This window comes from Lissotriton vulgaris, chromosome 4_1 (assembly GCF_964263255.1).
Source record: "Lissotriton vulgaris chromosome 4_1, aLisVul1.2, whole genome shotgun sequence".
NCBI lineage: Eukaryota > Metazoa > Chordata > Amphibia > Caudata > Salamandridae > Lissotriton > Lissotriton vulgaris.
In genome coordinates this window covers 1356752187-1356778877 of record NC_141691.1, presented here as the reverse complement: position 1 = coordinate 1356778877, position 26691 = coordinate 1356752187, and the positions used below count along the sequence as shown (strand labels likewise).

Sequence of the window (26691 nt, the reverse complement as noted above, 5' to 3'; positions counted from 1 at the left end):
CTGTGGCGGTGCTGACTGATGCAGTGGTGGTGCTGACTGATGCGGTGGTGTGCTGAGTGATGCGGTGGTGGTGCTGAGTGATGCTGTGGTGGCACTGAGTGATGTTGTGGTGGTGCTGATCGATGCTGTGGTGGTGCTGAGTGAATGCTGTGGTGGCGCAGACTGATGCTGTGGCGATGCTGACTGATGCAGTGATGGTGCTGAGTGTTGCTGTGGTGGCCTTGAGTGACGATGTGGTGCCGTTGATTGATAATGTGGTGGCCTTGAGTGATGCTGTGGTGGCCTTGAGTGATGCTGTTGTGGTACTGACTGATGCTGTTGTGGTGCTGACTGATGCTGTTGTGGTGCTGACTGATGCGGTGGTGGTGCTGAGTGATGCTGTGGTGGTGCTGACTGATGCGGTGGTGGTGCTGACTGATGCGGTGTTGGTGCTGAGTGATGCTGTGGTGGCCTTGAGTGATGCTGCGATGGCCTTGAGTGATGCTGCGGTGGCGCTGAGTGATGCTCTGGAGGCGCTGAATGATGCTCTGGTGGCGCTGAGTGATGCTGTGATGGTGCTGACTGATGCTCTGGTGGTGCTGAGTGATGCTTTGGTGGCGCTGAGTGGTGCTCTGGTTGTGCTGAGTGATGCTGTGGTGGTGCAGAGGGATGCTGCCGTGACACAGTGTCTTTGCTAGTTACAGTGGGTAGAAGAGAGGTAGAGGGATAGAAGAGGGATAGAAGAGGGGTAGAAGAGGGGTAGAAGGGTAGAAGAGGGGTAGAAGGGGTAGACAGGGGATAGAAGGGGGTAGAATGGGGATAGAAGGGGGTAGAAGAGGGGTAGAAGAGGGGAAGAGGGGTAGAAGAGGGGTAGTAGAGAGGTAGAGGGGCAGTAGAGTGGTAGTAGGGTAGAGGGGTAGTAGGGTAGAGGGGTAGAGGGGTAAAAGAGGTGTAGAAGAGGGGTAGAGGGCTAGAAGAGGGGTAGAAAAAGGGTAGAGGGGTAGAAGAGTAGTCGAGGGGTTGAAGAGGGGTAGAGGGGTAGAATAGGGTTAGTACATATCATTAAGTACACCAGCACTTCACAGCAGGGTTGTTGCACATATCAAGAATACCTGCACTTCGCAGCAGGGTTGCTGCACATATCATTAAGTATATCAGTAGTTCACAGCATGACAGCTTCACTTATTCTAACCGTTGCAGCTGTGCAGGTAAGGGCTTTATTAGCCGCAGTGTGGTAGGGAGGTTCCTTGGGACCTTTGCTGCTATGTCACATTAATTGATTTAATTGCTATTTGTGGCCTTCTTAACTTTGATATGAGACTGGAAGATCTCTGCCCAGAAGCTAATAACCAGAAAGGGAAAGGCATACCTAGCTAAAGGATGAGGCCTATTGGTTCCAAAGAAGGCAAACTCCGTGACCGAGCAGAAAAAAATGAAAATTGGACAAAAATCAGAAGAGAGAGGGGAAAACAAGCGAGTGAGAGGAAAATCAAAAAACATATAAGCAAGTTAATAAGGAAATATTATACTTTTGAATGGAAAAAAGTAAGCAGAAAAAGTAAGCAAAATAGAAGAAAGGCAATGAAAGTAAGAAAAAGCCTCGAAAAAGAAAATGTAATATTTAAGAAGGCTAAACTAAAGAATTAGAAAGCTGCAAACAAAAGATAGGATGATAAAAGGCAGAGAGGAGAGAAGAAATTAAAGATGAGAGATGAAATGATGGAAGGAGAGGTGGGAAGAAAGTGGAATGAAATGCAATCTAGGATACAGAATGAAAAAAAAAAAGTAAAGAAATAAAAAACAGTAAGACTGGAAAAAGTGGCGGCTGTCATTATAATGAATAGTACAAGCACTTCGCAGCAGGGCTGTTTCATTAATAGTGAACAGTCCAAGCACTTCACAGCAGGGCTGTTTCATTAATAGTGAACAGTACAAGCACTTCGCAGCAGGGATACAGAATTAAGAAAGAACACTACAAGCACTTCACAGCGGATGTATGTCGTTACAACGCGATGTTTTACATCGCAGTACTTTACGACGCATGTTTTACAACGCAAGTCGTTACCACGACTAGCGTTGTTGGGGGCTGGATAGTGAATAGTTTAATTTATTTTTCCAACTCCAGTCCCCGTGGATAGTAGGGAAGGAGTTGGATAGTAAATTAAACTATTTACTATCCTGGAGCGCCCCCCAGCGCAATTCATTGTTACAACTTGCGTTGTAAAAGTTGCGTCATAAGGGAACTGCGGTGTAACATCCGCGTTGTAAAGGATGCTCCCCCTTCACAGCAGGACTGCTTTACTTATATTGAATGGTACAAACACTTTATAGCAGGGCTGCTGCATTTATACTGAACCGTACCAGCACTTTTCTACAGGCTGCTGCACTTATCATTAAGATTATCAGCCTTCACAGCAGTGCAGATACGTTTATGACTTCCAACACTTAAAGATGGTCTGTCGTATTTATAATTACGTGTACTAGCAATTCATAGATGGACTCCTGTACAAATAAATAAAAACACCAGACCTCCAGGGAAGGCCTGTCATGTTTATGAAGGACAATACTCACTTTACACATACAGCACCTGGTAATGGGTAGTAAGCGCGATTTAAATACAATTACAATACAATACAAAACTTCATAGCAGGTCTGCTGTACTAATGAAGGAAAGCACCAGCACTTCATGCGAGTGACGGGGCAGAGAGATGTATATGTCCGTGAGAAAGACAACGAGGAAACAGCAAAGCGGCCGCGAAAGTGAAAGAGCCTGAATAAAGCTGACGAGGAGGGAGGGAGAGAGGGAGGGGGGAGTGCGAGCAGAGGAGCCATTTGAACAATGCTTAATGAGATAAGAAAGGCAGATGGCGGCTGCACACGTTCAAACGCACATGCACGCAAATTTTAGGCCAGGAAAAGCTTGTGAGTAGCACTTCGAAAATCCCCTTACTAAAAGTCGAGCAGCAGCGCATGTGCTGCTCTAGGCTCGACCTAAAAACGAGGAGAAATAAAGATTTTTCTCCAAAAAGCCTCCCCTTGGGATGGTGGCATTTTGATTCATTCCCAGGTCTACCAGTAATGTTAAATATGAGAATGCACCAAAATCCACGGTTGGCTGCGTGGGAACGCCCACGCTCCACCCATGGAACACCTCCCTGGGGCATGATAACGCAACACAGCGATTTGCACTGCATTGCGCTACTCTAGAGTTATCAAGTCACTCAGGACACGCAAGATGGCCTTGCGTGGCTTGATAAATCTAATTTAAGAGTTGCGTCACTCTTGTGCCCTGTTGCATGGCACAAGGGCGATGCAACTCTTTGATAAATTTGGCCCGATGCACTCCAGCGGGGATGGACCACCCAAATTTGAGGTGCATGGCCGCAGAGAAAATACTTGTAACTGGGTGGGGTTGCTCTGGCTCCTGGAACTCTGGGAGGAGAGAAGATGGCCCAGGCTGGGCCCCGAATGCCAACGCTCCCTTGTCTCATCAGCTGACCTCAATGGATATGGTGAGGTTGACGATCTTGTGGGACATACCCGATTTTCCAAATGACTTGGACTGCAATCATGAGCTGCCTCAGTGGCTACGCGAAGAACATGAGGTGCATGGCGCGGCAGTCGATGCAGGTCTTGGAGTTGTGGTGGCCGTCCCAGCCCCAGAGGCACAGGAAATGCAGATCTGTAAATGACATCTGTCGGTGGCAGGTGCCACACAGTTTAAATCTAGCTTTCCTAGTGGACATTCCTGATGCACCCTGAGACAAGGGCTTGAAAAAATCTTGACAAACAGTTGAAAATGGTCAGTCAAAAAAGACTGGAGAGAGCTCTTCCTGGATCTGTGCTGACTGGTATTTGAAGAAAAGAACTGACATCAGTGCGCTGGGGTGGTGCCTATATCTGCACAGCGCAAGTCATTTCCAGGTTGGACTATGCCAAGGACTCCAAGTGGAGTACTCCTGCCAGTGTGCAGGGGTACTGTTTACAAACAAATTTCCAGATCCAGTCTGACGTCTGGGGATAATTTTAAGGTAAGGAATCTGCGGCTTGAGGTCTCTATTAGATCATATATTTAAAGGGGAGGACAGCACGTGGCACCCCACCTCGAGCCAATAGTGGCCTTGGCACCCCATCCCTTGGGACCTAAACATATATTAATGGAAAGGGGGGTGCATGGCCCCTCCAGCCTCAAGCCACTGCCGACCTCAGGGACCTCATACCAAGGGTCTTTCCATTTATTTAACACGAGGGGACGCACAGCCCCCCTCCCCAATACAGTAGGGACCCAACGGATCCCATCTCCCATGTCCTTCATTTTGTACTAAGACGGGTGCCCAGCAGCCACACACCCTCTCCTCTTTCTATTGAGGTCAGCCCCAGGGGATGGGTCTCTGGTGCCTCCCAGAGGTTCGGTGAGAGGGGTCATGCTCCTCTCACCCCCAAAAATGTATTGCCGCCCCTGACCCCGGCCCACCATTGGATGGTTTTATTTTAGTAGTGCAGGAACCCATGCTTTTTAAAAAAGAAATTCCCATGGATGTTTTTGGCCCCAGACGGAGGTCCCTCTGGGATACCCACCAGGCTAAGGGGGGGTCAAGATAGTCCTACCCTGCCCCCTTATATATTTTTTTCTTTTATCTGTCTGCTGCCACATCCTTGTTAATGTGGTGGTAGCCAATCAGATCTCAGCTTGAGATCTGTCGGCCCAGTAGATCCTCCGTGGTGTGAAAAATGCAACATTTTTTAGCATTAATTGTTTACAAACTACAAAACAGATTTACACCAAATCACAAAAAGAATGCTTTCTGGACCAAGATCTAGCTTTCCACCAAATCTGGTGTCGTTCCGTTCAGTGGTTTTTGAGGTATTGCTGTTCAATTTTCCTATGGGAAAATTAATGGGGAAAATGCGTCTTTGTCCATGCTTGACAGATGAGTCCCTAAACTTTCCAGGACGGAGCTGAGGTGGATGAGACTTTTTTCTGGAAGGGTTTGTTAAGATTAGTTAAATGGTACCAAACTTATTAGAAACAGAAAACAACTTTTACCTATGGAGACTCAGACCTCACTATCACTGACCACCCTGTTCTACTATTTTCACTGGTTCTGCGACTGACTGTCTTGTCCAGGTGCTTCTAAGGTCAATCTTTTTTGTTCAAAGACACAATCAGAACAATAATAAAAAAAATGCCTGTAATACAAATATAATAAAAGGTACTTGGCCATGCTTCTAATTGATTTGAACAAATATTTAATTTCATTTAGATTTAATTTTGCAGGATTTCTCTCTAGTCAAAGATGCAAGGATAATTAGTCCATTCTTCCGAAAGGAACGTTAAAGAAATATATAGATGATTCAGTTCCCAAATGGTGTATTCAGGCTCCTTTATTGATACAACACAAGGAAAAAAAATATGACTGTCAAAAATTAGAAAATGTCAGCTTTTCTGTTTTCAAAATAAAAGCGCACCTGGGTTAGATGGACTAAAGTAAAATATATTCCTATGCAAAATATCCCACAACTCAAGATATTCAGACTTAGAAAAACTGTCCTGTAAAAATCTACAACTGGATATACTTATTTCTTTAGATCAACCTCGAAAAAATAGAATGTATCCGATACGTCCAGAGGCAATATATAAAAATCTATGAGAAATAGGTGGCTTAATTAAGCAAATTGGGATAGTTCCGGATTGGCTCTTGCTTAAGCATGTAATCTCACACTGAACACAAACGAAAACCCACTAAACACTAAACAAAACTAAAACCTATTATTTCAACCTCCATACTTTTTCCTTGTTTGTTGTATGTGCTTTGTTCATCCCTCGCACTGACCACGGATATGTCTCACAAGAAAAACAAGCATTAGAAATGCAATAGGTCTCGCAGCATTAGAGTTAGTGCTTTTAGAATTGTTTATGGGTTTTTTTGTAAATCTTTAGCATTTTTGTTCCCTGTAGCCAATGCTAAAGAATTAAAAAAAAAAGCCATAAACATTTCTAAAAGCTCTAACTCAAATGCTCCGAGACCTATTGCACTGTGTGAGGGTGAGGGGTTGAGGGTGAGTGAGGGTGAGTGAGGGGTTGAGGGTGAGTGAGGGGTTGAGGGTGAGTGAGGGGTTGAGGGTGAGTGAGGGGTTGAGGGTGAGTGAGAGTGAGTGTGAGTTAGGGTGAGGGGTTGAGGGTGGGTGAGGGTGAGGGGTTGAGGGTGAGTGAGGGTGAGTGAGGGTGAGTGGGTGAGTGAGTGAGGGTGAGTGAGGGTGAGTGAGTGAGGGTGAGTGAGTGAGGGTGAGTGAGTGAGGGTGAGTGAGGGTGAGTGAGGGTGAGTGAGTGAGGGTGAGTGAGTGAGGGTGAGTGAGTGAGTGAGGGTGAGTGAGTGAGGGTGAGTGAGTGAGTGAGGGTGAGTGAGTGAGTGAGGGTGAGTGAGAGTGAGGGAGAGTGAGAGTGAGAGTGAGAGTGAGAGTGAGTGAGGGTGAGTGAGGGTGAGTGAGGGTGAGTGAGGGTGAGTGAGGGTGAGTGAGGGTGAGTGAGGGTGAGTGAGGGTGAGTGAGGGTGAGGGTGAGTGAGAGTGAGGGTGGGTGTGGGTGCGGTTAGGTAGACCCAATGCTGCTTTGTTTAATAATTACTAGTCATGTACTGATTAATTAGTCAAATTCATGCTGCCCCTCGATCACCCTTTTATACTCCTGCCTCAACAGACCTACGGGAGCTCTGACACTAATTAAGCATTTTGTTGGTCTAATAGTTTGTAGCGAAAATGGAAAAGAGAGGTTGAATACGTGAACATGATGATCACACCCAACGACTTTGTAGCTCCTAGTCCCTGCCACTGTGGTCGGTGCAAAAAATATAGGTCAGCCTTGTCAAACCAGGTTTTGAAGCCTCCAAGTATGCACAAATGGAGATGTTTTGAGGTAGCCTGAACAACAGAGTCCTGGAATGGGTCAGAAAATACCAGGCCTTATTAACACAACTCGGCAAAGGAAGCACAAACCTGAAGTGGCAACACTAACAGGAAGGGACAGGTATACAAGAACAACCTTCCACTGCTGCAATGAAACAAAGAAAAGGGTACAGGGGCAGAGGTGGGAGCGGGGATGATGCGCCCTTGTGAGACTGCAGTACTGAGAGAATGGGTCTCAAGCGGGGGGTCTTGTGGGGGATGACGGTGTGAGCAAAAGGATGTTGAACAACCCACGATCTGACCCAACATCGTTACAGTTGGTTGATAAACGCAGCCTTTCAGTGGGCTTCAGTCTGGGTCGTGGGCATGACGAATGTTGCTTTATTGAAGGGGCCAAGATTTGCAGATCCTGCTGAACCAGATAAACGGCTCTGTCAGGGACCAACCCTACAAAAAAACAGCATTTAAAACAAGGCGGGAGAAAGAGCGCCGGGGCAGTGCCAGGAGATCGCACGAGCTGATGAGCGCGCACTAAGCAGAGAGCCACTTAGCAGAGGGCGCACTTAGCAGAGTCAAAAAAAATCAATAGCCGAAGGTGACACGCTGCTCTGATACAAGCCCAAAAAGTATTTGCAAACAAAAAGGAAGAAATGCGCAAGCAGAAACAAGCGAACCACTTGAACACTGAGGAAAATGAATGGAGTGGGGGACCACAAACAAAATAGCTTTCAAACCCAGGTGTACAAAGAAAACACCACTGAGGCGGGGGACTTGAAAACTCAAAGACACAAAACATAACCTTCCGCCTGTTAGCTCTCTGAAAGGTTCCAGGTGAGGTCCTCGCCAACACGTTCTCCGACAAGATCCGGAGAGAGTAAAAAATGGCTGTCACTTCCCCTCGACGGGACTAAACAGCTAAAAAAGAAGCCGGAGGGAAGAGAGGGGAGGGGGGAGGAGAAATGCGACACGGCGGGAAGGGGAGGGGGCGGAACGGGGGCGGAGAGGGGAGAGGGGCGAGTAAAATAAACCAAAAAAAAGAAGCCGGAGGGGAGGGGGGAGGAGAAATGCGACACGGCGGGAAGGGGAGGGGGCGGAACGGGGGCGGAGAGGGGAGAGAGAGTAGGCAAGGCGACACGGCGGGAGGGGGCGGAGCGGGTAACAAATGGAGATGTTTTGAGGTAGCCTGAACAACAGAGTCCTGGAATGGGTCAGAAAATACCAGGCCTTATTAACACAACTCGGCAAAGGAAGCACAAACCTGAAGTGGCAACACTAACAGGAAGGGACAGGTATACAAGAACAACCTTCCACTGCTGCAATGAAACAAAGAAAAGGGTACAGGGGCAGAGGTGGGAGCGGGGATGATGCGCCCTTGTGAGACTGCAGTACTGAGAGAATGGGTCTCAAGCGGGGGTCTTGTGGGGGATGACGGTGTGAGCAAAAGGATGTTGAACAACCCACGATCTGACCCAACATCGTTACAGTTGGTTGATAAACGCAGCCTTTCAGTGGGCTTCAGTCTGGGTCGTGGGCATGACGAATGTTGCTTTATTGAAGGGGGCAAGATTTGCAGATCCTGCTGAACCAGATAAACGGCTCTGTCAGGGACCAACCCTACAAAAAAACAGCATTTAAAACAAGGCGGGAGAAAGAGCGCCGGGGCAGTGCCAGGAGATCGCACGAGCTGATGAGCGCGCACTAAGCAGAGAGCCACTTAGCAGAGGGCGCACTTAGCAGAGTCAAAAAAAATCAATAGCCGAAGGTGACACGCTGCTCTGATACAAGCCCAAAAAGTATTTGCAAACAAAAAGGAAGAAATGCGCAAGCAGAAACAAGCGAACCACTTGAACACTGAGGAAAATGAATGGAGTGGGGGACCACAAACAAAATAGCTTTCAAACCCAGGTGTACAAAGAAAACACCACTGAGGCGGGGGACTTGAAAACTCAAAGACACAAAACATAACCTTCCGCCTGTTAGCTCTCTGAAAGGTTCCAGGTGAGGTCCTCGCCAACACGTTCTCCGACAAGATCCGGAGAGAGTAAAAAATGGCTGTCACTTCCCCTCGACGGGACTAAACAGCTAAAAAAGAAGCCGGAGGGAAGAGAGGGGAGGGGGGAGGAGAAATGCGACACGGCGGGAAGGGGAGGGGGCGGAGAGGGGAGAGGGGCGAGTAAAATAAACCAAAAAAAAGAAGCCGGAGGGAAGAGAGGGGAGGGGGGAGGAGAAATGCGACACGGCGGGAAGGGGAGGGGGCGGAGAGGGGAGAGAGAGTAGGCAAGGCGACACGGCGGGAGGGGGCGGAGCGGGTAAACAGACGGACATGCACGCGCCCGTGACTTTTAAGGTCAATGCGCATGCGCATAAGCTTAATGCGCATGCGCATTGACCTTAAAAGTCACGGGCACTGCAAGGAATCGCCACGATTCCTTGCAGTGCAGATAAAGAGTGGATAACTCGCAATAGTCTCGCTTGCTCGATGCGCATGCGCATCGACAGGCGAGACCTAAAAATACCTACGTCAAATCTTAATCAAATACAACGATTCCCACTTCAGGGAGGAACCATATTCAAATCGTTATGTATCACATTAAACTTGGTTGTCTAGAAAAACCCAAATGCCTCTGCTACTCCCTGAAAACAGCTAGTGGTTAAAAAGTAAAAATGTGTGCGTCATGCTGGAGCAGTCCAGCCATTCTCTGCGGGAAACAGTCAGAACACCAAGGTCTCAGCCACTCGTGTACCGACATCGCAAGCGTAACCACCCTTGCCTTAACCACGCATATGCCTCAACCACGCATATGCGTGGTTAAGCAGTGCGCGGTTTAGCTGCTGGCTACTGCTGGACGAAAGCAGGAACACCTCACCAGGAAGAGAGGCAGGGGACGCAGTGCAGTAAGTGGGGCTGGGCTGGCAGAGGGTCTTGTAGTTTTCCCGGGCTGGGGAGTTCGGGGTAGTTTTCAGGGCTGGGGGGGTGGTAGTTTTCAGGGCTGGGGGTCGGGGTAGTTTTCAGGGCTGGGGTGGTTCGTTTTTAGGGCTTAGGGGAGGGCGTAGTAGTTTTTAGGGCCCAGGGGGTAGTTTTCTAATTAGGGGTTAGGGTTTTAGGACTGAGTGTAGTGGATAGGACTGTGGTAGTTTTAGGGACAGCATGGGAGTTGGAAGGGGTCAGTGTTGTGTATGTTAACGGTTAGGGTTTAGGCCTCAGGGCAGGGGGAGGAGAATGGGTAGTTGGGGTAGTTTTTAGGGCTTAGCGGAGGGCGGGGTAGTTTTTAGGGCTCAGTAATTTTATGAATTAGGGGTTAGAGTTTTAGGCTTAAGGGCAGTGGAAGGGGTTGGGGTCGTTTTTGGGATAGCGTGGGGTTATGGTAGTGTATGTTAAGGGTTAGGACAGCGCTTGGGATGGCAGGGCAGGGGGAGGGGAATGAGTAGTTTTCAGGTAAGGTTTTTGGGCCTCAGGGCGGTGGGGCAGGTAGGGTGTTTTTAGCTTAGCGCGGGGGAAGAAGGGTTGGAGTAGTGGTGACCTTAGCCAACCATGCCCCTTTACTATTCATACCTTTACCACGAAATTGCTTGGCAAAGGCATGCGTGGTAAAGGAATGCATGGTAAAGGAATGCGTGGTTAAGACGCATTCGTGGATCGGGCTGCGTGGTAGATGCACGCGTCATTTAGCCATGCGTGCCTCTATCATACAACCATTCTCCGCAGCAGCCCCTACCCTATGGAACTCTTTTGGAACGCCGGAGAAGCATTGGAGTTTTGTCTGTTTCAGGAAAAGAAAAGAAATGTATTCTCATTATATTTCCACCATCAACTTGAATATATCTTTTTTCACTCGTTTTCTTCCGCCACTTCTATTTCCAGCTCTTCTTTCCCCATCTCTTCCCTTTTTTTGCAGTTCCCATCCTTACCCTTCCACTCTTTTCTACCACTGACCTCCACCTATCCTTTGTCTCCAAAAGACTCCTTTCCTACCCTTCAACCCACACTCATTCCTCAAAACGTTCTCCCTCTGCATCCCATTTCTATCAAATTTCTTGTTTCTGACATCACCTACTACCTAGCTGGAGCATATTCCTTGTCACTAGTTCAGAGAGTAATAATCTGTTGAGTTTTTTTTGTACACCACACTGACACCGTTTTATTAGAGATGTGTTGAAAAAGACATAAAATAAAACACACCTCTTGTTTCATTTTAAAGATGTTCTTTCCACTACGCCATTTAACACCGCAGGGCACAAGGCCCCCCTTCTACTGTTGATTTGTATCTTGGCAATATCAAGTTTTCTTCAAGACCTGGTGGTGATCTGCGCCTTTGTAGCAATAAAGCTGTACTCACCCCCTCTCTTCCTCCACTTGAATGCCCACTGACTGGTACCGGTAGTTGGGGTGTTGTTTCTCTTCCGCTTTCGGCGAGTCTTCAGAATCGTCCACCTAAGTAGAGAAGTAGATCGAATTAGGAAACAACATCACGCAGTCCGCACCCTTAACCTTCTGCAGGTGCCAATGGCCCATTGTACCAACGCAAACCACAGTTTCAGCTTTAAATCCTGTTTTCATGATGACCCAAGTTAGGAGAACTTGTTCATGGACTGTTGGTTTCAGGTTCTCTGGTTCTTCCCTACTGAATTCCTCATCCAGTTTAGAGGCCAATGAGGGAACAACGAGATTACTTAAAAGGCAGGTACCTCGGAAAAGCTGCTATGACGATAGGCAGTTCTACCTTTGCATGGCACCTCAGCCTGACAGGCTACAATTCACTCCTGGCAGTGCCTGCAAGTGAGACTTCTATCTGCGCCGAATACTCAGTGCTGAAGGGTTATGCCAAATATATGACATTAGGTGCAAATTTTTTATTTGCTTATATTTGTTTTCACATTTTTATTTTGTATGCACTATTCTCGTTTTTATTGTAGATTTAGGTGATTGGGGATACTTTTCTCTTAGAACTACCTAAAATATTTATATTATGTGCCTTTGGTGAAGGTTTGCTTGGAACGGCCTTCAACTTGAAAGCCATTCCAAGTAAACCTTCACCAAAGGTACAAAGTACAGCAGGCTTCAAGTGTGGTCATTCTTATGCTCTCAACTGACCCAGGCGTTCGCTGTTGGTGATGTGGTTGGGTGGTTGGTTGGTTGCTCTGTCAAGGGAGGAATTACAGCACCAGGCAATCAACAGGCTAACTGCAGTAATGCTGCAGGTAGCAAAATAATCCAAATATGTATATGAATAAGGTGTACATCTACCTCGAAACCTCTACACCCAATGAATTTCTGAAATGTTCTACAAAGCAGACTTCTTCCTTTCCTTGCGTTGACAGGAAAAAGAGAGCTGAAAATTAGTAATACTAAAACAGAGTCTTTTACCCTTTTGTCTTGATTTATGTTTGTAGTCATTTTGAAAAATATATTTCTAATCTAATGTAGATGTGATGTTCCTCCCACACCAATGTAACCAAAATGCTACCACAGCTGTTGGTGCCAGGAAGCACTGAAATTGTTGTGCACTTCCTATACAAGTAAACAAATGTAAACAAAACATGTAGAAAAGCAGAATATTATTAATGGGATTTGAACCCATACATGTTATATCAATGTGGGTTATCTGATTTATGATGCAGTTGTTGTTATAGTATTCTGATTATGTGCATTGCAAAATGTGAGAAAACATGCATTTGCTGTGAGCCTTACATTTTGCATTTGTAATGAAACACACTTGCCAATCAGTGCATAAAATGTGCTCCCAGTAAAGAAAAGTGCAAATGTGAAAGATGCAACCGTGCAATGGGTTAGATATTATACTTGGACAAGTCACTGTGAGACTGTGACCACAAGGCTAAACAGCATCATTAATCAGATAACCCACATTTAGCGTTAGTGCTAGTGGATCATTTGAGTGGGTAAATAAAAAAGTAAAATAAACGTACTTCCTCACCGCATCTTTTCTCCATTGTCTCTCCGCGTCTCTTTCGGCCGGAACAGGAAGCACCCAGGCTCCCCCCTAAGCCAATCACAACGCTGCAATGCAGCGTTGTGATTGGTCTGAGCGCCGTAGTTTGGCGCTCAAACAGGGACTGGTGGCCGAGGCATTTTCTCCACCCAGGCTGTAATGCAGCCTGGGTGGAGAACATGCAAAGTGTGCATGACTGTTTGACTGGCCCAAGACGGCCGGACAAACATTCATGCGCACTTACAGAGTGCCCACCACTCCTCCTCCTCCTGCGACAGCAGAGCAGCCCCGCCCGCCCCGCAAAGTTGCTGCAGCAGGAATAAATCAAATGATAATAACAACGAGTTATTATCATTTTGTTTTTCCTTTAATTTAGACTGCTGCAAAGCAGTGGGGCGACGCTCCTTCACCTTAGTGGAGGAGCCACCACTGGAAGGGATGAAAACTCAAAAGTTGCAGTTCCACAGGATAGAGTCCCACTCGAACCGAACCACAAAATATGTTCTAACAGGGGTAGCGACCTTGCGGGCCATCGCTATCCTAAAGATAATTACTCTTACCCTCTTTAGGGGTCCCTTATCGCCTATATCAGGCAATGTATACAGCTAATTTGCCTTAAGCTATATTAGAGAAATAAAGGAAGTAGCATTAATTCCTTCTGAAGAAGATTAAAAGTTAGCCTTTTGCTGCAAACATACCACCCGAAAACAACTGCAGCTTTCATAAGCGACAACAGTGGAATATACAGTAAACAGCACAGACAACTGATCTTCTACGTGATACCCTCTTGCTCAGGGATCATCAAGGTATGAACAAATAAAACAAGGCCTGATACACAGACACTACATGACACCTACAAGCTGTCCATAAGAATTTCCATTTGGTCACAAAAGAGAGCAACCATGAACATAAAGAGTCTTGCACACCCTGGTATGAACAGAAACATCCACAGTCAGGTAAACTGTACAATTCATGGAAAGACTTTTCGTGGAGACTGGTTTACAGTAAAAAAAAAAGTGTTATTAGTAAGGCTGAAACATAAAAAAGTGGTGTCAAATAATAATTTCTTTCACTTAAAAAACATATGTTTATAAAAAAAATGATACACTAACTAAAGATATTTTTTGCATGTTAAATTAAAAACATTAAAACAAGTAAAACGATTATAGATAATGTAATAAAAATTGGAATACGCCTAATAGAGTTAAGGTCAGTACAAGGGATCATGGGGACCAATGACTAACAAAAGGTTGGTATATCCACTTAAAGCCTCAAAACCCACTGCCACCTCTGTAAAAAGGGTTTCACATAAAAGTGTTTCTAATACTGTACTGCCAGGTATAGTAGGTGATCATCAGGTAAATGATAATGGCTATTTTTGAACAACTGTCTAATTGGTAAAATGCCTGGGAAGCCGCTAGATATTGCCATCTGAATCTTAGAGTCACCTTAAGGGGTTGACTCTGAGAAGGACCACATATCTGAATCGCACCATTAGATTGTAACACCTTTAGGGACCAACATATGTGTCACATGGTGTATTGTATTTGCATTTATATAGCGCATACTACCCCTGACGAGGCGTTGAAGCGCTTTTTCGGCGAGTAGCACGCTACTCCGGAACCCATGAAGGATTAGTGTTGAATTAGTATAGTGAAATATGAAAGTAATTTGAGTGGTGGATAGGTTAGTCAGTTATTTGGATTCAGAAAGATAGCGCAAGGGATAGAAGAGGGAAAAAGGCTTTCATTTATATTTCGCTTGTTAGCCCTGATGGGGTGTTTGTGCGCTTTTTTTGGCGAGTAGCAGGCTATATCAATGGAAAGAAATCATAAGTAGTAAAGTAAAACCACTCTCAAGCATAGAGATTTCTTGCTCACTCTCCTCATACAAGCCTCAGGTTAGTGCATAGGTGTGCACCTATAGCTCTGTAACCAGTCAATGCCATGGATGACAGTAACCTCTGGGATCCAGGGCGGACTAAGCAATGTTCCATGGAAAGAAAAGACTGAACTAGAACGCCAGCATGAAACTACAGCAGAAGAATGGAAGGTGCCCCATCTATCACTGTGAGCCTTATATACTGCGTCCAGACCACTCCCGCCTAGGACAAACTACACCCAACACCCTTTCAAACATACACCCAAAGGGAGACCAGGAATCTGAAGCAAATCTGAGCGCTAAAGGCCTTGAAGCGCTATGTGTATGATACATATTGAGTAGCTCCAAGACAGTCAGGAAAGCGTTCCGGGCTTTGCAAGGAGTATGAATTTGCTATATGAATACAAATAAAATCTTCAAGTGATTCTTTCAGCAGAGTCAGAGCACAAACTATTACAGTGTCTCCCTTTACATTGTGTCATACTCAGTTATTGCAACGAATGATGAAAACATGTCTTTTTTCAACATTGTAGACTGTAGATCGAGTCAGAGCCTTCTCCCTAAAGTCCACATTAAACTGACAAAAAATATGTGGTTTTGTGGAAAAATGAAGTGTCAAATTAGAAAGGTCATCTTTGCTTGCAGATCACCATTGACCATCGCCCCTTTGTACATTCCATGGTCCATGGTGCTAATATGCTCCTAAAAGTAAATAATTCAAATGTTGTCAAACAGATTTGGCTGTTCTGGGCAGTCATTTACATGCGAGGTTGGCTATATTGAAAGCTACCATATGGCCAACATCAGTCATGAAGTAAAGATACATTTATAATTCATGATCTAAAATCAACAATTTCAAAGTATAAATACAAATAAACTTTATTACACTAGGGGGCCGATTCCGATCCTGGAAAAAAAACGTCTGTACGATTTTCATTCGGAGCCATCGCTGTACGATTCGTACCCGTCCGTCCGAGTCGCGTAGTACGATCCGTATTCCGTCAATCTGTCCAAATGGTCGCGATTCGTACGTATTGCAGAGTTGAAACAGTGAACCGTACGACTCGTACACATGCCGTACGACCCGACGAGTATGATCCGGACCAGGGAATCAGGACGCGATTCGTACGGTCCACGTCAGGTAAGGTACGATTCGTACAGAAAAGCGCACAGTCACATACACACCGTATGGCGCGTACCCCCCAAGATCGCGGGGGTATGGCACGTACCCCTGCGATTATGGGGGATACGGGCCATACCCCGCGATCTTGGGGTGTACGCACCGTGCACCCAGTGAACATGGGGTACGGTGCGTACACCCCAAGATCGCAGGGGTACGTGCCGTACCCGGGGGGGGGCGTTCCGTACCTGTTTCGGGGCGAACTCTGCTTTTACGGCTGTTTTCAGCTCCCATAGGAAAAGAGTCGTACGGTGCGTACCCGAGACGCATCGTACTTGCCGGATCGGAAAAAGCAGCCGCGAACCGTACAGATGTCGTGTACAGCGGGTTCCGAGGGAGATTCGTGCGGAGATTCGAGTTGTACGGTCTTTGTACGATTCGTACGGAGTCCTGCTCCTGGTACGAATCGTACTTCGTCGTACGTACGGGGGACGTTGCAGGGTAGAATTCGTACGGGGAAAACACTCCGAACGGCTATTCGGAACGGTTTTTCCAGGATCGGAATCGCCCCTATATGTCCATTATTCTATTTCGTGAGGCATTCTGACAAAAGGGATCATATGGAAAACAATCATTGACAACGCCAAAAGGTCTGACACTGGAAAGCTGGTGCAATAGATCGTTTTATTTTTAAATTACAATGCCCAAAAACAAAAGCAAAGAAAGCATGACACCTTCTTAATGTGGAAGCCAGATACTAGCAATAAAAATCTAAATGTAAAAAAGAAAAAGTGTATCATTTTAATAGAGAGCTACTGGTGCTTCCTAGAAGTCAGGTGTACTTATAACAGGTATGGAAACTCTTTTTAGTTTTCATGAACATGTGAAGAACTGTAACCTGAAGACTTAGTTTAAAGACACAATGATGACTGAAGAAAATAAACAAGCATTGGCAAAGGGAATAGGTCTACCTTTTGGCTTTGTCAATGGTGTTCAGCATCGGCAGAAAGAAAGAAAGAAAGGGGAATCCTTCAATGCTGATCAGCATCAATCAATCAATCAATCAATCAATCAATCAATCAATCACCTATTTGTAGAGCGCACTAATCACCCATGAGGATCTCAAGGTGCTGAACGGGGGTGGATGTGCAGCTACTGCTCGAACAGCTAGGTCTTGAGAAGTCTCCTGGAGGTCAGCAGGTCCTGGGAATGTCGCAGCTGTGTGAGTAGGGTGTTTCAGGATCTGCCACCGGTGGAGGTCCTGTGGATGCCTGGAACGGCGGCGAGGGCAAGGTCGGCGGAGCGCAGCTGGAGGTTTGGGGTATAGAAGGTGAGACGCTTGTTGAGGTTTGCTGGTCCGGTGTTTGTGCAGTGCTTTGTGGGTGAGGAGCTTGATGGTGATTCTCTTCTTGACTGGGAGCCAGTGCCGGTCCTTCAGGTGGGCAGTGATGTGGGTGTGGCGGGGTATGTCGAGGAGGAGGGGTGCGGAGGCGTTCTGTATGCATAGGAGTCTCTTCTGGAGTTTGCACGTGGTTCCTGCGTAGAGGGCGTTGCCGTAGTCCAGCCTGCGGCTGAAGAGGGCCTGTGTGACCATCCTTCTGGTTTCGGTGGAGATCCATTTGTAGATCTTGAGGAGCATGAGGAGGAGGTGGTGTTGACTTACTGGATCATTGAGAGCGATGAGTCCAGGATGACCCCCAGGTTGCAAGCGTGGTCGGTAGGTGTGGGAGCGGCTCCCTGTGGCTGGCCACCAAGAGTCGTCCCAGGCTGAGGGAGTGGATCCGAGGATGAGGACTTCTGTCTTGTCCGAGTTAAGGTTCAGGCAGCTGGTCTGCATCCAGCTGGCGACGGCCTTCATTCCTTCGTGGAGGTTGATTTTGGCGGTGGCAGGGTTTTTGGTGAGTGAGAGGATAACTTGAGTGTCGTCGGCATAGAGGACGATGTTGAGATTGTGTGAGCGGATGATGTTGGCGAGTGGTGCCAAGTAGATGTTGAAGAGGGTAGGGCTGAGGGATGATCCTCCTGCGTCATAGCGTCGTCGGGTGTCGTGGCTCTCGCGAGTGCCAGGGGTTCTGGGAATGGGCACAGTCCAGGCGCGGACGGACACGAACGGGTGCAGATGGGCTTGCCTTAGGCGCGCCTTCGGTCTGCAATATATAGAGGAGGGAAGGAAGGCTCAACTGGGAGGCGGGAGAACGGGCGCAGGTAGAGGGGAGGGCCGGGGCAGCAGTGGCGGGAACGGGGGAAGCACGAGGGGGAGGGAATCAGTGAAGTTGACACAGAATTAAACAAAGCGTAACAGATGCTGGAAATTGGCGGACACAGGAAAATAAAAAGATGCTGGAATTTAGCGGCCACAAAAAACAAAGTAGTAACAAAATTGCAGAAGATCAACAAAAAAACCTTGGAGGCAGCAGCCTCGAACACCCAGGGCCAGGGGCTCTGCAGGCAGCGACAGAGAGCAGGAGGTGCGGGGAGGGTGCAGGCCTATGACCGGAGTCAAAAAACAAAAAAAGATGAGGATGCATACCTGTATAGGTCCTAATACAGTGGTGGCTCCAGCATCACCACGCTTACATGCATGTGTATCATGAATATTATTTTTTATAACATACTTTTCCAAAATGGAAGGCTCCCATCTATGGAGCAACACATTGAAAAATATGAAAAAGTGTGTCAAAGAGCATTTATTAAGAGAGGAGTGGCCCAGCTGGGCCCTCACAAAAAGTTTTTTTTGTAAAGAATGAGTTAGGCAGGGGAGCAAAGGTGGAATGGGTGGAGGGTGAAGTAAGTGAAGAAGATTGACAGGGATTGGTTGAGTAAAGGAGGATCTGGTTGGAAGGGTAGTAAAAATAACAAGCATTTACAATGCAATGGTCTCGGCAGCATTAAAGGTAGAGCTATTGGCATTGCTCATGATTTATTTTTTTAAATCATAAATAAATGGCATTGTCATTTACATTGCCAATAGCTTCATCGCTTGCATATGCGAGACCTATTGCATTAGCACCCATACAGAGAGTAAGTAGTAGAATGAGAAGTTGATAGTGAGTAGGAGAGAGTTATTAGTAAAGAGTTTTAGAGAGCGCATCAGAGCTGTGTGAATAATAACAGCTGTGAGCCCGTGCCTGAGGTGCATCATCAGAGCTGTGTGAATAATAACAGCTGTGAGCCCGTGTCTGAAGTGCATCATCAGAGTTGTGTGAATAATAACTGCGTCAGCCCCGTGCCTGAGGTGCATCATCAGAGCTGTGTGAATAATAACAGCTGTGAGCACCTGCCTGAGGTGCATCATCAGAGCTGTGTGAATAATAACAGCTGTGAGCCCGTGCCTGAGACACAAGCGCAGGTCAAGGCACGCACACAAGCCCAGATGAGAAACACTTCGTACCACTTTTATTAAAACCATACGAAGTTTTCCCAAATACTTCACCAAGCACGTCAGTATTCTCAAGTCACTCGCAGGGGTGATTAATGTCGCAGCCCGCCGTGAAAAAAAAAAGAGCCCGGGAAAGATAACGAGTCTGCCGGGATCCCTCTGTCCTCCCCGTGAACCCCTGCGCCTGTGAGCTCCGTGCCTGCCCGACATTCAGACGCACGCCTTGGGATTGGGTCACGCGCGTGAGCTGTCTACGGTACAAGCTCACGCGTGCGACCCAATCCCAAGGCGCACGTCTGAATCTGCCTCTGCCATCGACAATGCTGCGCGTGTGGCCAGCTCTTGTCTCCACTCCTTGTCGGGTCTGTCGGCTGAGCCGACGACTATAGTTCTCTGGCGAGAACGCGCTTCGCGCGCTTCTTGCAGAGACCCAAAAACAGGCAAAGAAGAACTTTATGGGGAAGGGCAGGGGAAACAGCAGATGATCTGGGGAGGAGAAGGGGCAACAGACAGAGAGTGGGAGGGAGATTCTAGTGGGGAAGCAACAGACAAGGGAGGCAGCAAGTTAGGGCAGGCACTCACGTGGAGAGGTGAAAGAAAAAGACAAAAGCTTCCTGACTGTAAGAAGGGGAAGGATACAAGTCATTTAATTATAAGGATGATAAAGAAGATGGGCTCCAGGGATTGGACAAACACAAATAAATGGTGCAGGCAACAGGTCTGAAATCTCAGGGCCCAGCTAGTAGTAGGCTTGATAGGACACTCATGCAACGTTAAACAATATTATTTTATTAATAGTGAACAAGTGCAGAGAGCTCAGTATTGGGATGGCAGGTTCATAGCGTTTTTCACCAGACAATAGTCTAGCAGCCTAATTTTGAGCTCTCTGAAGTCGAACTATAGCCTTAATCGTTAGCCCTAAATACAGAGCATTAGTCCTATCATGATAAAATAGTAGCTTTGACTACCTTTCTGTGAGTTTGTTTAGGTAGCAAGGAAAATATTTTAAACAGCATCCTTAAATAGAAATAATAGGACTCTATTGGTCCTTGTTTATTTGCTTATCCATGATCCAGTTTTTGTTGATCGTCACACCATGTTTTTGAACTTCTGCAAATTCTATAGGAGAATCCCCTAATTCAGAAGGCTACCAGTTCGGAGAACAGGCAATTATCAGTTGGCCAAAACACAACACCTCTGTCTTATCCCCATTTAACTTTCAGGCATAAGCGCACATATATTTCATCGCTGAGGTCACGCAATCATGTATGTTTGAAGCTGCTCTAGATTAGTTAACCAGAGAATCAACAATTTGGGTGTCGTCAGCATAAGATATGAGCAATAGCCCAAACTTTTTAAAAGCGTGGTGACATCTGTAGTCTTCAAATCAAAATATTACGAGAGAGACTATATTGAACGCAGAGCTAAGATCCGACAGGATCAGCGCTGTATCACTTTCTCCATCCTGTAACATCTGAATGTCACCCAGAACTAATACTAGGGTGCCTTCGGTGCAGTGAAGTGGTCTGAAACCCATTTGTGTTTTTTGAAGCACCCTATTGACCTCCAAATGCCTTTTTAATTGTCTCTCAATATCTTTTTCAAAAATTTTTAAACAAAAGGCAACCTCGAAATGGGTGGATGATTCGACAATTCAAAAGGACCCGCTTAAGGTTCCTTTAAAATTGGAAGAATTTGAGCATTTTTCCGCCGTTGGGGCCATACTCCAGCGCTAACAGACAGATTACGCAGATCGGGGATCAAAGGTGCCGATGTGTCCTCCGCCAGCACGATGCGGGGAAGGGTTCCATCAAGGAACCTGATTTTATTGTTACTGTCAAAGTTTTCACTACATTGATGGGTAGTGGTTCGAAACATGATAATGTTGAATAAAAGTGGCCTGAGAATCTACTGATATGTCCAATCTAGTACTCTTGCTAATGGATTTTTTGCTGATATGTCCTGTGATGATTTCAAATTACTATGATGGCCTTTGGCCACGCAGAGCCTCCACACAGGAGCTGGAAACCCGGCCTGTGTAGGGGCGGACACCTTACCCCCTTACCACCGTGTGATAGCGGCTCTTCCGCGGGAGACCGCTTGAAGAGAGCTGATATTGTGTGACACAGTGGCACTGTGTATGCTGGCAGGTACGGAGCAGACAAAATGCCAACACACACAGTGCATGAGAGCCAATGGCTGAAGTGGGCGGGCACACTGCCCCATGCTGTAACCTGTGTTAGCCTGAAGCAAAATGTGAATGCCCAGTGATTGAAGACAGATGATGCAGAATCCATTTATTTTTTATTGATTACTTCTGTTCTTATTACATGACACGGGGAACACAGCAAAAGCTGTGTCTGGGCCCAGACCTCAAAAAGACATTTGCCTACTAAATTTATGCATTTGGTAAAATTACAAGAGTTGACTGGACGGACACCCTCAACAACTTCAGAACTTCAGTAAATTTGACATGTATTTAGCATTGTTTTTCAAAGTTATGTGCGTGTTTGTTCAGTTATCTGCGTACTAAATCATGTGTACTTAATATTAGTGAATGGTGTACTGGGGCACGGTGCATTCCTATCCTCGGAGTGGGCATGCAAAAGGCATTACTTCATTGCATTCCTGCCCATTCTGGGCTCAGTGCCCGGTGAATACATTTTTTGTGTATTTGTTCAGTAGAGCATCACTAACAGAAGCACTGTAGAGTGGTTACAGCAAAGGGCAAATTGGGGCCCTCGAGTGGTTGGCCAGGTTAAGAAGGAGGCATTTGGTTCGGCTGGCATTTTACCAGTGGCTTGCAGTAAAACAAGCATTGGCAAAGCCGGGAGGTCTCACCTTTACGAGAGCTTTTGGCTTTGCCAATGGGTTGCAGCCATGTTATACAGCAGCGTGGCTGTGTAGCATTGCTAAAAAGTAACGTTTAAAGAGTCATGTGCTCTAAAATGTAATGTCATTTTTAGCAAAGCGTGCATTCTGAAGGTTAGTTGCCAATTAACAGAAAGATAATACGGGAGATTGTAGAAAGAAATATATGCTGTGTATGTTAGAGGTGTGATAACAGTTTTAAATAACGTAATTGTTAACACCGTTTTCCCTTTGCTTTCGGGATAGCTAAAAGCAGTGATCTTCTGAAGCAATGGTTAGGGGAGAGGCTGTAGTGTAACAGCCTGAACTGTTAACTTCGGAGCTGGGGAACCAGGTTTGAGTCTCGCCATCGGCTTAACATCCTGCGATTCTGGCCAAATCACGTACTCTCCCCGTGCCGACAAAAAAAAAGCATTTGCAATGCAAAGGGGCTCACATTTACGAGAGCTTGAGTTATTGGCATTTTAAATGACAATGCCAATGCCAATAGCTTAAACGCTCACAAATGCAAGACCTATTACATTGCAAATGCAATTTTTGTTAAATCCCCTATGCCTCGCTTTCACGTTTATATTGGCAACAACCCTTTCTTCAGACGAGCCGCTTCTAAAGAAAAGGGAGGAGCCATCATTAAAGATACTAAAAAAAGCATCTGTTTGTCAAGTTGACAAACAAATGCTTTTTTTTGTAAAAGTGCCCCCATGCCACAGTTTTACTATAATAGCGGCTGCGCACCTTTCTTTAGACGCGGCTCGACAAAAAAAAGGGGCGTGGATGACATTAATGTAAAAACGCCGTATGGGATGCTTCTACAAAAAAATATCTGCAAGCAATAGGCCTCGCATTTGGGAGAGTTTAAGCTATTGTCATTTATAATGACACTAGCTCAAACTCTCCTAAATGTGAGACCTATTTCATTGCAAAGCAGCGGCCGCGATTGTCCTGGGCTGCTTGAAAGTGAAAGCACGCATGAAAGCACGTCCTGCCTACAGGACCAGAGACTCATTAAAGAAAATAGAGCTTACAGACTAAAATAAATGTATTATGTAACAACAGAAGTAAAAGGGTCAATCCTCATTGGAGGTTACAAATGAAGACAAAGCGGTACTAAGGAGGGACTAACAAGCCTAATAATAAATCAAAAGCCAAGGAAGGACAATGACACAAGCCAATGACAAATCTGGACGGAGAGTGGGCGATGCTTCAAGTACATACTCCAGTACAGCATGGCTTGCAGAGCAGCGCATGCGCTGCCCATGTTCGACCTAAAAATGTGTCCTTGTGTAATGTAACTAGAGCACCTTTGATTCGAGTTTGTGCTATATAAAACTGCAAAGCTAAAGAAAAAAAACAAAATCTGGAACAAAAGCAGCAATGATGAGGAAGGTGGTGGGGGACGAGTCAAGCAATGAAGGGGAGGGAGGGAGGAAGCAGCAATGAAGGGGAAACAAAAAAAAGTACCTCAATCGAAGCAGGATCAGTGTAAGGAAACTTAATTAATTCGTACTTGGTCAATGCTGTAGCAAAGAGAGAAACGCACAAAAAGGAAGTGACGTACACATGCATTTACTAATGAGAAACAAGGAATTGGGAGTGACAAACAAGCAAGTCAATGGTAAGTAATGGGCAGGCTACAAGCCCCTTTTGTGTATACAATATATGTCACAAGCGAGAGCCCATGCCCTAGCAGCGCATGCTCTGTCACAGGCGAGAATTTAAAAAAAATAGATAAAAAGTTGCGATACACAATGGGACCCCACTGAATCAACATTGGAATCTGGGGACCACCTACTTGGTCATTATTGGAAGTTGGGGACCCGCGGCCTAAGCATTGTTGATGATTTGAATTGCAAAACAATGCACAAAAATATAGAAAAAAACATTCAATAAACAAATACACAAATGATGACACATTTAATTTAATTTGCACTATTAAAAAAAAACTTTAATTATAATAGAAAGGTGGAAGCTATTCTAAATTCAATCGAGGCCAGTCATCGTCCATACTATATTCTGTTTGTGCACCTGCACTGCCCCCACGAATCAATCTGAGGATACTAATTACATTTTTAGCCTCCTATTCATATTCCTTCATATTTACAGTACGTTTTAAAAATGTCAACTGTACATTTACCTTCTTTATTTATACACACTTTATTAATCTGTTAATATTATTTCATTTTCCAAGTAGTCGCGGACCTCCTGAGGAGGCATTGCAGACCCCCACGGGTCCCCGGACCACAGGTTCGGAATAACCTGTATACATTGAACCTTTCCACACTAGTTCTCGAATTCAGTATGACATTGTTCTCCACTGGGCACATTTGCAATGCAAGTGCCTGAAAAGCAGAAATAAAATAGCTAAATCGTGTCAGAAAACATTTGAGGGTCTAGGACGATAACCTAATGATTGAAGGTGGCAGCAAAGGATGATAGTGAGGCATGGCAGACCAACAGGAAGTTGCGCTTCAGGTAAAAAGGCAAAAGTATGCTAACATTTTTTGGGATAGTAATAGACTCATATATTCGTAATAATGGCCATCAGATACAGTGGAATGTGAAGAGCAAGAGCCAAAGTGGGTATTAAATAACTACAAGTGTGCACAGAAAATTAGGAGGGTGGTGGTGTCTTGCTGCTTCAATTGTCTTAAATCAATTTTCATTTGATGAATGACTTTCCCTCTCTAGTGATGGTGGCCAGAGGTAATTCATTAACTTTTCAGCTGGTTAAAGTCAAGTGATGACTTACGCCCAGACTCCATTGTTAGTGCATTTACTAAAGGTAGAATTGCTTTGCTACTGGCTTTGCCATAGCTCTACGTCATCTTGATGCTTTAATTTGCAGCCGCATTATCTTTAAAGGGAAAAATCACAGGTAAAATAAACCACAGAGCAACTCCAAAAGAGGTCAACTGCACCCGATAACTGCTAAAACCCAAATTTTAGCTATGGTCAAAAGGGAAACAACATCATAAATGAGCATATGGCAGGTGGATTTAGCCATATCTTCACCGAAAAGAGCCAAGAAACTGAATTGTTGTTATCCTCACTTTGTATCTCTCTACTATGAGCACATAGCACTCTTGCGTGCTACCGTCCGGATACCTGTACTAAAAACCCTTGGACAACCTTCTTAGTAGTTCCTTGTTACCATCACCTGACCCGGTTCTTTAGAGCCCATTTAAAGAGGTTTAGTGTGAAATTTTCGACCAATTAGTAATATGAATATGTTTGCAGTCTTATCAGTAGCCATGCACAAAGTATACGTTGTAGGCTGTTGCCTCGTTGTAAAACTGTTACGCTCTATTACGAAAACAAGATGCAAACGTAGCATCTGCCAATGTTCACCGACAGCAATTAATGTATACGTATCAGCACTGTATTATCAAACCCTATGATGTTGCAAAACAGTTTGCACAATATGCAAATCATACTGTCATTGCTAAAGCTGAATTTTTAATGCATATGCTAGACCTATTTGAAAAACAATAAAACATATGTGTACAAAAAAATGAATGTATGAATATGTTTGTAGGTTTTGAAGGGGATAGCTAAATTGGAAAACTTAGTATTACATTTCCCTTTTTGTATTCACCCTGCGATTAGTGGGCAGATTTGCAAAGAAGCGTGCTTGAAAGGGCGAGGCCAATGTGGTGGTGACAACCAATATCCTTTCTGTTAGACCTGGCACCTTGGCGTGAGTCTCCCTTCCACTTTTTGCTGATGTGCCTCCGATGTTTTGCTGGTTTTCCGATACTCAGGGCACTGCGCCACGGCTGATCCGTGCCGCAGTGCAAGTGCTCCCTACTATAAATTGTACATACGATTGGTATCCATGATTGGTGCATTGGATTTACTGTTAGTCCCTAGTAAAGCGCACGAGAGAGTGCCGGGGCTTGTAGATGCCAATACTGCTGGTGGGCCTGCAGCGCTGGTTGCGCCACCCACCGAAGCAGCCGTAAAGATGTGTCTGGGAACTGCGACCGCAGAACCCGCGTGTGGTCTCGTACTATCACGCTAGCTGGGCAAGTGTCCCCACTTGCCAGCACCGACCCTTCCCTTGACTACATATTAGTCACCCCTATGGTAGGCCTGCGGGCAGGGTGCGTTGTAGGTGCAAGGTAGGACAAGCCCTGATGTGCGTGGCATGTCCTAGTAGTGACGTACAACGAAGACCGTATTTCACTACTGAAGGCTACCTGCTCCATTAGGCCAGACTGGGCTGCGAGGGTTATGACACCCTATAATCCCCGCAGGCTCAAGGAGCATGGTAGTGAGTCATGTTTAGTATGCCTGAACTCAGGATAAGGAGATATTTCTTGTAGTCAAGTTTATTTCAGTACCCTGGGTTTGCAAATGCTACTTTTAGAAAGTTAGCATTTGCTTGCTTAACCATTTCAGCCGCCTCTGCTGGTGTGTATCTGACTGTCTGGGATGTGTGAGTGACAGGGCTGGAGGGATGACAGGTGGTGAGTGCGCAGATTACACCTTAGTGGGAGGTAGGAGTGCCTCTTGACTCGAACTGTCACTGTGCTCGACCTCCACAATGCTGGCTCCACCCTCCTGGGGAGCGGCGGATGACTCTGCCGGCACCTGGCCCAGGACGGGCGA

The 26691-nt window shown here is 45.8% G+C and overlaps 1 protein-coding gene across 1 annotated transcript in view; it reads right to left on the bottom strand.

Annotated features, from left to right (window-relative positions):
• DLGAP1 (DLG associated protein 1) overlaps nt 1-26691 on the bottom strand; it is a 621409-nt gene that overhangs the window by 139356 nt on the left and 455362 nt on the right. The window contains exon 6 of the mRNA XM_086965589.1: nt 11219-11313. Coding sequence (XP_086821715.1) covers nt 11219-11313 — 95 coding nt within the window. The remainder of the gene's footprint in view (nt 1-11218; nt 11314-26691) is intronic.